The following is a 12568-nucleotide window of genomic DNA, read 5'->3' as shown; positions in this document are numbered from 1 at the left end:
GTGTTTACTGAAGTATGTTCATTTTGACTGAACATTTCAGACTGGAAAGATTTGTTTAAATTGATTGAATGAGTATTTCCAAAAAATTGTAGTACATAGTGTACAGAGTTCAATTTGATGTGAGGTACTGGAATATAGATAATTTGTTCTCTACATTATACTCATAACCATTCTTTTCTTTAGTATAAAGTACATGCTTTTTGGTGTTACACTTAATACTCATTCAGTTCTCCTATGAATGATGACTTTACAATTAGGGACCAAATGGAATGTTAGATTATAGGTTTGGTTTGGCCTGAAAGAACCTCACCAAGGACTTGAGGAGGGTGCCATAGAGGCTTATAGGAATTGTAAATGATTCATATGATTTGTGACGCCACAGAGTAAATTTTCCTACCCATGACTTGTGTGCTGTCAAGGTGGTAGAATGCCTCCTTCCTCAACAAACACTCCTAACCGGTGGAGTCATGTCTCATGGGCCAGCCTTCATTAAGCTACATATGAGTGGTACCCACTCAAGTCGATGTCTTAGGTCCAGAGGGCAACATGACACCTCTAAAAGGCCTGCCAGCTAGTGCCATGACCTATCAATGACTTATTAGTTCCCAGATTAAAATATATTGTCTCAGAAGCATGAATGAATGAATGAATAAAACCAGAATGTTTCCCAATAGCCCTGAAAATCAGTGGCGTTGTCTAAAAGTACAGTTTGGGTTTTTCCCAGTTAGAATATACTACTGGATTTTATACTTTATATTGCTGGTCACTATGATGCAGTAAAAAAGAATATAAAAGACTTTATTAGTTTACATCTTAGGAATTATTGCATTGAAAATCCTGTGTCTTCGTTTGGTTGAATATGTATGTCCCAAGAGGTATTATATATGCTGATATTTACTCAATTTCTTTCAAAATCAGATTACAGGTAAGTCCCCATATTCTACTTGTTATCATTCACATAATGTAATTATTGTCATAATGCTGGGTGTAGGGTAAGTCTTATTGATCATATTGGCCTTAAATCATGTTTTATTTATTAGGAATAACTTTAAGAATTATTCGTCATTACTGGATTTAGCAGGCCTAAAACATATCAACAAATTGGGTTAGTAAAATTATACCAGACGACAAACTTTCTTGGATCAGCTTATCCAATATTCTTCCCAATAAGGACAACTTTCCAAAAATGGAAACTGCTCCCAGTGAAGAACCATTGACTTTCTACCAAAAGTGGGCAGTGTCCAAGGGTTTTGAAGCAGGAATTAGGGTTTTGAAATGATTTTTCTGCTTTGCTCCGGTGCTGTTATGAGATTTGGTCGTGTTTATTTACTGTAGCTTATTGGTTCCTAAAAAATCTCACTGCTCACAGGCGTCATCAGCCATTGTGGATTCAGAGCAGCTATGCCATTATAGCTCTTGCTTTTCAGAGTGCTGTCAAATTACAGAGCAACCTTAGAGATAATTAAAATTATTCCCAAAAATATTTCTAATGACTATGTCAAAAATGAATTTGTAGGACTTGAAAAAAATCTCGTCTTATTCCAGTTATGTGGTTTAATTTATCTGTTTCATGTGTTCTACTCTAGGGCATACATGTGAGAAACTTTATCACAGCATGCATTATACTTTTTAAAATAATTACTTGTATAATTGTCCTTTGTCTCCACTTGAATGTCAGCTTTGTGAGGATAGGGATGTCTGCCTATTCATTGTGAGTCCTCACTTCCTAGCAGAGTCTCACAAAACAATCGATGAATAAATGAAGAGGTGTCTGGTTAAGATGGGGAATCTTCATTGTTCCTGGGTCTTCCCTCTTACAACTAACATAGCAACACCCCAAGAGTACCAGAACAATCAATTAGAGGCTGACTATGAAAGGTGGAAAGAAGAAGGCATACTGCCTAGGAACCTCTGGATTTAAATTACATGAGAGTGAAGCTCCAGGTAAAGCTTATTTCCCTAGTCAAAGGACTGGGAAAAGGATTGCCTAACAGAACACAACACAGACTTTTTGCTCATTAATACTTGCTGTACCCTAGACAGGCACTAATGAAAACCTGACCCAGAGTCAATGGAAACGGATAGGGATCTGAACCTCTGCCTCCACTTGGAGGCAATAAGACAATGTGAGTCAGTGATTTAATTTCCCTGGGAAGGTGCCAGTGGGGCCAAGGGAGGGGGAACTGACCTTCTGCCCTCTTCATCTGCAGTGAGCCAGTGTGAGTCAGCACTCTTGCTGGGGTGGTGACAGCAGGATCCAGCAGGGAGCTGGACATCTCCCTCCACCAGCACCTGTATGCTATACCTAAAAAGGGTGACTACCTGCTAAAAGATTAGATAGGATCTAAAGTCTGGCTAATAATGTACAAAATGTCCAAGACATAATGGAAAAATCACTCATCATTTCAAGAGCTAAGGCAATCACATCTTGAATGGGAAAATGCAATAAACAGATGCCAACCCTGAGTTGAGCCAGACATTGGAATTATGTGCTGGGGATTTTGAAGCAGCCTTTATAATACTGCCTCAGTAAGCACTTACAAACACTTAAGGAATTCATAAAAAATAAAATAGCAAAGAAATAGAAGATATTAAAAAGAACCAAAGGAAAACTGTAGAATTGAAAAACACAGTAACCAAAATAAAATACTTACTGGATGGGCTTAATAGTAGATTGGAGACAACAAAGGAAATGATCAGTCAACTCAAAAACAAACCGGTAGAAATTAAGAACTCTGAATAACAGAAAAAAATACACTGAAAAACATGAACAGAGCCTCAGGGACCTGTGAGACAATAAGACTCCATCTAACTCCAATTCGTCAGAATCTGGGGAGGAGAGAGTGGGATGCTGGAAAATTCTTTGAAGAAATAATGGCCCAGAACGTCTCCAATTTGTCAAAAGGTATAAGCTCACAGATTTAGGAAGCTGAGCAAACCCTGAACAAGACAAATTTAAAGACATTCACACCGAGACAAATGATAATCAAACTTATGAAAACTAAAGACCAAAGAAAAGTTTTGCAAGAGGCTAGAAGGAAGCATATTACCTGTAGGGGAACACCAGTCCACGCGACAGCACACTGCTCATCTGAAACCACGGAGGCTAGCAGGAAGGGGGCACAACATTTTGCAAGTGCTAAAAGAAAAGAACTGTCCACTATAAATTCTATATCCCTCAAATGTATCCTTTAAGAATGAAAATAAGACATTATCAGATAAAAACTAAAAGAATGTTTCCCTACCCTCAAAGAATTACTATAGGAAGTTCTCCAAACAGAAAAAAAAATGGTGACCAGAAGGCTTGGAACTTTAGGAAGGAAAGGACAACAGAATGGGTGAAAACAGGGATAAATAGACTCTCTGCTTCTGAGTTCTTAAATCATACTTGATGGTTGAAGCAAAAATTATAACATCATGTAATGTAGTGCTCTGTGTATGTAGAGGAATACTTAAGACAACTGTAAGATTGGGAAAGCTAACGGTATCTAAATGAAAGTAAGTCTTTTCACAGTTCAAAGTGGTAAAACAGTAATACTAGGTTACTGTGATTAGTGTGTATATTGTAACACCTAGAGCAACCGCTGCAAGAACCAGATGAAGCAATGTACTTAAAAACATATAAATAAATCAGAATGAAATTCCAAAAAATATTCAAGGGCAATGAAGAAAGGTTGACTAATGGGTACAAGTATAGAATTTGTTAGAATAAATAAGATCTAGTGTTCTATAGGATCAGTAGGGAAATTATAGTTTACAATAATGTGTTATGTGTATTTCAAAATATCTAGAAGATAATAATTTGAATGTAACAAAAAGAAAAGACAATATTTAAGGTGATAGATATCCCAATTACATTGATTTGATCTTTACAAATTATATGAATGTATTAAATTATCACATGTACCCTGAAAATATGTACATCTATTATGTATCAATTTAAAAATTTGTTAAAGTAAAAAAAAAGTATTCAAGTAACCCATAAGAGACCAAGAAAGGAGAAACAGACACTAAAACAAATGGAACAAATAAGACAAATAAAATGGCAGACTTATGCTCTAACATATCAATTATTCCTTTAAACGAAAACATAGATGGCAAAGTGGATTAAAATGACCCAATCATATGCTACATATAGAAAACTCTTCTCAAACATAATGACACAGGTAGATTTTACGTTAAAAGTTGGGGAAAAAATCTGTAGGACTAGGTGTGAAAGGAAGAAAAAAAAAGTTGAGAAAAGATATATTAATGCAAACATTAAATCAGAGAAAAGCAGGAATGGTTACATGAGATAAGTAGATTTCAGAGCAAAGGAAGTTACTGAGGACAAAGAGGGACACTGCAAAACAATGAAAGGAGTCACAAATTAGTGAAGAGAATAAGCAAGGAGACTGGCATGTTAAAATATTACCTGGTTACCTGGGCATGGTAGCTCACACATGTAATCCCAGCACTTTGGGAGGCCGAGGTGGTCGGGACACTTGAAGTCAGGAGTTCAAGACCAGCCTAGCCAACATGGTGAAACTCCCGTTTCTACTAAAAATAAAAAAATTAGCTGGGCATGGTGGTGCATGCCTGTAGTCACAGCTACTCAGGAGGCTGCGACATGAGAACTGCTTGAACTCGGGAGGTGGAAGCTACAGTGAGCCAAGATGACACTACTGCACTCCAGTCTGGGCAACAGAGTGAGACTCTGTCTCAGAAAAAAATATATCACCTGATTATATTATTTTCCCTATTGCCAAAATAGAAAAATGCTTACATTTCCCGATAAATGGAGAAAGAATGCGTCTGCCTCTTGAAAAGGGCTCAGCTGCTTTATCTGCTGCAGCCTCCTGGCATCCAAGTGGTCTCCCTGTTCACAGGAGTGTCTGACCAGTTATTGAAACTCCAGCTAATCAGATTTTTTGCTCTTATCCTCAAATGCCATCTCATCTCCTTTTGATGGTGATTATGTCCTAAGTATATTTTGTTTGTAAAACCTAAAAGAGGATTCGAGAGCTCCTTGTTCTGGTGTTGAGATGGCCTAAGGTACCCTGGTCAGGTTAAGCCGTTGTTGCAGCGAGGACAGAGAACAAAGCTACACTGGAAATCCTGGGAGACCTTGTGCTCCCCTGGTCAATGCCTTCTCAAGCCAGAGCCCACCCTCAGTGTGTTTGAAGAAGATGCTCCCTTAGCTGAATGAAGCTACGAATGCTGACCTCCCAGGCCTGGGTCTCCTGCCACATCCCAACACCAGGATCCACTGAGGCCCTGGAAAGCTGATTGGAATTCACCTCCTAAAGCACTTGCCAGCTCGCTCTGCCAGCCCTGATATGGTTTGGCTGTGTCCTCACCCAAATACCATCTTGAATTGTAGTTCCCATAATTCCCGTGTGTCATGGGAGGGACCAGGTGAAGGTAATTGAATCATGGGGGCAGTTTCCCCATCCTGGTCTCATGATAGTGAATTAGTTCTCACAAGACCTGATGGCTTTATAAAGGGCTTTCCCCTTCGCTGGGCACTCATTCTTTTCTTCCATGCTACCATGTGAAGAAAGACATGTTTTCTTCCCCTTCTGCCATGATTGTAAGTTTCCTGAGACCTCCCCAGCCATGCTGAACTGTGAGTCAGTTAAATCTCTTTCCTTTATAAATTACCCAGTCTCTGGCAGTCCTTTATAGCAGTGTGAGAACGGACTAATACAAGCCCCAAGGAGGCAAACCCAGAGGAATAACATTCCTGATCATTCATTCATTCGTTCCACATGTTGCAGAAATAACAGTGAGCAAAACAAACCCAAATCCTGTTCTCATAGAGTTTGCATCCCATGAAGAAGGCAATTTAATCAGTAATTATAATTATTCCAGTGACAGGGCAGAGGCAGACAATAAACTAAGCAAAACGTGACAGATTTAGTCCTAAGAGCTGTGATGAAAAATAAAGCAGGAAAGGATGATCAACAGTGTAGGAGGAGGATTGCACAGTTTCCACTAAGTGGTCAGGGAAGACTTCATTGAGAAGATGTGGTTTGAGCAAAGACTAAAAGGAGGTCAAGGATAAAATTGTGTGATTCACTGGGTGCAGTTTATCCCAGGAGGGGCTGACACCCTGAGGCCGGTTCATACTTGGTGAGTTCTAGGAATGAGAAGAAATTGTTGTAGCTAACGAGATTTATGGGCATGTGTGTCTGGGGGTGGGGGAGAGGTGGTGGGGGGCAATGAATGAAAAGTAAGAAAGGATCATGGAAGGCCTCATGAACATCGTGTCATTGGCTTTTTCTCACAGGAAAAGGTGGTGCTGTTAAAAGACTTTGATCAGAAAGATATGATCAGACATTTTTATAACATCATGTGGCTGCTGGGGTAAGAATTGGCTCTCAAGGGACATGAGAGAGTCCAGTGGGGATGCCCCTGGAGTACTGTAGGCAGGAACCCATGCTGGCCTGGCCCATGGTCATGGTTGCAGAGGTGCTGAGGAAAGTGGCTGGATTCTGGATATGACGTAAAGGTCTAGCCAGTTGCCTGCAACACTGGATGTGGAGGGTGAAAGAACAGGAGGAGTCAAGGATGACTGTGAGGTTTTTGGGATTGGCAGCAAGATGGATGAAGTTGCCATAGCTGAGACAGCAAAGGATTGCAGGAGAAGCAGCTTAGGTTGGGGGGTGCAGGGGTGGAGAAGGTTGTATTTTATGGATGGCATTTAAAGTTGTGAATCTAGATGAGACTGAAAGAGTGAAGATGGAGAGAAGAAGTCCAAGGACATTTAAAGGTTAATGATAAGGAGAAACCAGTGAAGGAGATTGAGGAGGGGTAGCCAGATGTCCTGGGAGCCTTGTATCATCTCTTGGGAGCCCCGTGAAGGAGGAGGGAGTAGTCAGCTGCATCCAGGGCAACACAGAAGTCACTGGGACCTGAAAGCAGAAGCTGTGAAGGGTGGTGGGAACAATAGCTCCCTTTGACTGGGCCGAAGAGAAAGGAAAGAGAGAAACTGGAAGCAGAGGGCAAAGCAACTCTTATGAGCAGTTACACTTTAAAGGAAATGAGAAACATTAAAGTTAGGTGATAGCTGGAGGGATGAATGGGACCACGGGTGGTTTTGCTTTTCTAAGACAGGGGAAATTATATATATGTTAATATGCCAGAAGGAAGGCTCTAGTGGGAGGGCCATGGGAAATGCAGGAGAGAGAATTTCTGGAGCGGGTGTCTAATGTACAAGTGGGCAGCCAACCCCTGCTAAGAGGGATGTTTATCAGGCAGTCACAGGAGGGAGACTGTGTTCTGAGGGTCAGTGCAGGTGGGAGGGTAGTGGTGGAAGGGAGGCTCTGGAAGATTCCTTCTGGCTTTATCTGTTAAGTTGGTGAACTAGGAAGCAAGGTCATCTCTGAGGATGAGATGGGCCAGGAGGTTAGAGGAGAGAAGGCTATGGAAAGTCACCTAGGAGAGGAGTGGGTGAGATTGCCAGGCAGCATTCAGCTCCCTGGAAACTAGGGACTGTGATAAGGAGTGAACCTAAAGAGTGACCAGTGAGTGGCACAGTTTCTGTGTTTTTGAGGCACTTTGAGCTGCACTAGTGCAGATTTGGAGTAGGGGAAATAAACGAAGCTTATATTCCAGGCTCTCCAATACCACCAGGGCGTGGCTTCTTGCCTCCCTATCTCAAGTTAGGGCAGAGGCTCCTTAGTTACCTGTGGCTGTGCAGGTCCTGGCCAGCTGCCATGGGTGGACAGGAGAAAGGAAAATTTCTCCCATGAGCCCAGGTAGGAGCCAGGAGCAGTGTTATGCCTGGAAGAGTCTTGGCTGCAGGTCTTTGGGACTATGAAGCAGCATTTCTTCTTGCCCAAGAGCATCTTGTCGCCCACGGCTTTGACTGCTTTATGCAGTGTCTTCTCTGAAGTCACTCCCGTGTGTCAAGTTCACTTATTCAATAATCAGATTTTTCATGGAAGTGAGGCCCCTTTGCCCCTTTCTCATTTTTCTCTCCTATATACTTTCAGGTTTGTGGCCCACAGGTGTCCAGGATGCAAGTGTAAATGGACAGTGTGGCGACATCCTCACCAACAAACGGTTCATGCTGGACATGCTGTATGCCCATAACAGGAAGTCCCCTGATGACGAGGAGAAGGGGGATGAGGAGGCTGGGAGGACCCAGCAGGAGGCGGAGGCGGTAGCCAGCCTTGCCACCAGGATATCCACCCTGCAGGCCAACTCTCAGGCCCAGGATGAGAGTGTCAGGAGGGTGGACGTCAGCTGTTTGGACAATCGGGGCAGTGTGAAAGCATTTGCTGAGAAATTCAACAGTGGGGACCTGGGGAGAGGTTCCGTCTCCCCTGATACTGAGCCCAATGACAAGATCCCAGAGACAGCACCGGTGCAGCTGAAGACAGAGTCTGATTACATCTGGGACCAGCTCATGGCCAATCCAAGGGAGCTCAGAATCCAAGACATGGATTTCACTGACCTGGGGGAGGAGGATGACATCGATGTCCTAGATGTGGACCTGGGTCACAGAGAGGCCCCTGGGCCGCCTCCCCCACCCCCACCCACCTTTCTGGGTTTGCCGCCCCCACCCCCTCCACCTCTGTTGGACAGCGTCCCTCCCCCTCCTGTCCCTGGTAATTTATTGGCTCCTCCTCCTCCAGTGTTTAATGCTCCTCAGGGCTTAGGGTGGTCCCAGGTACCCAGGGGTCAGCCCACATTCACTAAGAAAAAGAAGACCATCCGTTTGTTCTGGAATGAAGTTCGGCCTTTTGACTGGCCATGTAAAAACAACCGACGCTGCAGAGAATTCCTGTGGTCAAAACTGGAACCCATTAAGGTCGACACTTCCAGACTGGAGCACCTGTTTGAGTCTAAATCCAAGGAACTGTCTGTCTCAAAGGTACTGCTAGTCTTCAGCATGCTTCTTGATTGGAAGTTGGGTAGGGCTGAAGAGATTTGTTCTATATAAAATACTCTTTTGCGTTGCTTTTGCTATTTGGTAAAAAGTCCACTGGTATAAAAATCTGATCTTTAATGTAGCATTCCTTCTGCCACATGCTAGGTGTAGGCTACATGAGTCAGAGACCCTTATTAGCTAACACAGTTACCAGCTTACTTATGTTAGGCAAATACTCCTGAGGAAAAGAAGACAGAAATGGTCAACCAAGGAATATCAGCATAGCCCAAAAACAGATGTTGACATTAACTGGAGAAAGTGGACTTGCTGACTCACCAAATATGGGATATGCTTATTTAATCTTACCTTCATTGATTATGATTGATAGTAGTAGTTTGAACTTTATCTGTAACCAGCCAATAATCTCAAAGGCAATAATCCAAGTGATATTTCTTTGGCTTGGCCCTGATCAAGCCAGCATTCTGCGGCTATCTGGAAGTTTTCCAGGAGCCATATATTTGGCATCCCATCAATATTACACATGCATCTAGATTTAGTATTTGGGATAAATGTTTGAGAATCCTATAGGCACTGCTGCTGTGATAGTAACAGAGATGTTATACCACATTTATCAATGGGAAATACTGTACATAAAGTTATTGGTCATGAAAGGTTAAGTCGTGGTTAATCTATACTGATAAAGAAACTGCAAGATATTGGATCACAGATTTTATATCTGATGATTCCCTAAATTGAGTCTCCTTTGCATGTCTTAAAGAACTGGTTTTTAAAAACCCATTCTGGGTATATTTCAGTTTTAAAACAGGTTTAAAGCTAACTTCTCTTTCCAGGTACTAGAGGTTGGAGAAAGAACTTTGTAAAGTATACTTTAGAATAAACATGCAAAAGTTTATAATCATGAATTAATTTTAACTCCCTGTATTGCTGCATGCATTTATCATCTTTTTGGGTGAGTATAAGCTGTCTGAGTCAAGTTCCCAGCCCTGTCAGTTGTGCACCAATTCTGTATCAAAACTTACATGCAGGATCCTCAGAGCAATTGAGCCCTTCAAAGGAGGAGTGCAGTGACAGAGTCAGTACCTGTCACTGCTGTGGGATGCTGACAGGCCAGTCAGAGGAGCCATAGTTGATCAGCTTCCTTTCAGAACACTTCCTGGGATTTTAAGCTGCTGGCTGCCCTTCACTGGTTGCTGTTTGCCCCAATGTGTGTTTCTCAGTCAGGACATGAGTCTAAATCATTTCTAGCATCAAGAATCCCCTCAAGTCAGAATTAAAACTTTCTCGTTTACAAATCTACACTGCTAGGATCCAGTGTAAAAAATCATACCCAATCAGTCCTGTCCTTTGGTTGAAAGGAGACCCAGCTTTTGTCCTCTCTAGAAAGTAACACCTAGGAAAGGGTTGCCAGATACCCACTCTTGATATATCTGAGTTCTGACTTTCTAGGACTGATACCAAGTGGTGCCAAGCCAGCCATATGTCCTGTTCCAATTCTTTTTTTTTTTTTTTTTGAAACAGAGTCTTGCTCTGTTGCCCAGGATGGAAAGCAGTGCTGTGATCTTGGCGCACTGCAATTTCCACCTCCCGGCTTTGAGAGATTCTCCTGCCTCAACCACCTGGGTAGCTGGGATTACAAGCACCCACCAGTAGGCCCAGCTAATTTTTGTATTTTGTGTAGAGGTGGGGTTTCACCACGTTGGCCAGGCTGGTCTCAAACTTCCAGCCTCAGGTGATCCACCCACCTTGGCCTCCCCAAGTGCTGAGATTACAGGCATGAAGCATTGCACCTGGTCTCATGCTTCCAATTCTTACAGGTAGCCTGACATTTAGGAGAAGACCAGCCAGGTTTAAGACAGCAGTCTGTGGTTGCTAGGAGTTACCTGTGACCTAACTTGCTGACACCAACCTCCAACCCACTGACTTAATTGGACAGAATTCTCCTCCTACTCTTCCTTCTCCTCCTCCTCCTTCTCCGCTCCCCCTCCCCCTCCGCTTCTTCCCCTCATTGCCCACTTGGCTGGCTGCACCTCTAGGTTTCTTGTGGTTCCCTATCAGATTGCTGGGGAGAGGCTGCCCCTTGATTCAGTATTGGGAGGAATAAAATGGAATAAAAGTATGGAGGTGAAGGCACTCCTAGCTTCATTTTTAGAGGATTAAAAATTTCCTCAAGAGGGCCCAAAATGAATGTTTCACGTACCTCCCTCCTTCTCTTGTTCCTACTGCAGCCGGTTTGGTCGGTGATAAAATTCTAGCCTCTGCCATCTCAACCCAAAGTTGATGATTGCCTGAAACAGGTAGTGACCTCTGGAACAGTTTATTGCCTAGCTAATAGACAAATGTTTGCATATTTTTTATCAAGAAGGAGCATAAGAGGAAAATGATATATTGAAAAGTTTACCAAACTGATTCCAGAATGTTCTATAATGAGACCCCAAAACCCCTACCTTTGTTTTTGGGATAGGAAATGTGAACAGGAGCTAGTTTACAAAATGTTACAAAAGGTAAGAATGTAAGGTAGGATTAAAACACATCACCGTGTTTTGGCCAAATAAGTGGCTCATGCAGGTAATTCCAGCACTTTAGGAGGCCAAGGCAGGTAGATGGCTTGAGCTCGGGAGTTTGAGACCAGCCTGGGAAACATAGTGAAACCCCATCTCTACAAAATACGCATACACACACACACACACACACACGCACGCACGCACGCACGCACGCACTCAACCCAGGCATGATGGTGCATGCCTATTGTCCAAGCTACTTGGCAGGCTGACATGGGAAGATTGCTTGAGCTTGGAAGGTCAAGGCTGCACTGAGCTGTGATCACGCCACTGCACTGCAGCCTGGATGACAGTGCAAGACGCTGTCTCAAAAAAAGCAAAACAAACCCCACATTACATTGGAGAGTTGAATCCATTTTGTATATGTAACCATTACAGATATAACCAATTTCACTTCTGTTTCTGATCCTTGACTTTGGTTTTCATAAATCACGATGTAAATAGCTGCTTCTGAATTCTGGCTCAGAAATTTTTAAATTAAGTACAATAAATAAAGTGCAACAAAAATAGAGTGAAATAGACTTCACAAGACAGCACAAAACAAAGAGAATTGGTTTTAGATTTCATAAAAAAAAAACAACTAACATTAGACAAGAGTTATTAGGCATGTCTGTAACTAATCCACCCAAAAACAAAGATTCATGAGCCAGATCTAAGGCTGGGGTGACCACTTAATGAAAACATTAGAAGACTGAAAAGATGCACTTTTTAATTTTCTTTCAAAATAGTCTCTGGAATTGGATCAATTTTTCTCTATCACCTGGAATTATATCGTTTTAATAAGATGAATTGTATTGTTTTACAGAGAAAGGTAGAAATCCTGTGCTAAATTTCATTGTTATGTTCTGACTGCTGGTCTAAGATGTGGTAAGCCCCATAGGTGACCCCAGAGAAAGATGTCAGGGCAGAAAACTCTGAGATTTCCTTGAGCTTGATATCACCCTGGGAGCCCCAGGAAAGTGACTTTCCAATCCTTGTACATAGCCAGGGGCAGCAAAATCCCTCCTGCTCTCAAAGGGCAGCTTCTGTGCCCCAAGTTATAGCCAGACCCAAACAGACCTGGAATGGAACTCGGTTTCCACTTTGGGGACCCGATGCTGTCTTACTCTCTTGTACTCATTATATCATA

At 42.4% G+C, this 12568-nt stretch overlaps 1 protein-coding gene across 12 annotated transcripts in view; it reads left to right on the top strand.

Annotated features, from left to right (window-relative positions):
• The window catches only part of FHOD3 (formin homology 2 domain containing 3), a 490075-nt gene that overhangs the window by 425550 nt on the left and 51957 nt on the right, over positions 1-12568 (top strand). For all 12 annotated transcript variants that reach the window (XM_032245416.1, XM_032245415.1, XM_032245410.1 and 9 more), the window contains one exon: positions 7980-8863. In XM_032245416.1, coding sequence (XP_032101307.1) covers positions 7980-8863 — 884 coding nt within the window. The remainder of the gene's footprint in view (positions 1-7979; positions 8864-12568) is intronic.

Source organism: Sapajus apella, unplaced genomic scaffold (genome assembly GCF_009761245.1).
Source record: "Sapajus apella isolate SASKATOON/1434 unplaced genomic scaffold, GSC_monkey_1.0 scaffold57, whole genome shotgun sequence".
Classification (NCBI taxonomy): Eukaryota; Metazoa; Chordata; class Mammalia; order Primates; family Cebidae; genus Sapajus; species Sapajus apella.
Note: the sequence above shows the minus strand (reverse complement) of the source record. Positions and strands in the feature narration are given on the sequence as shown.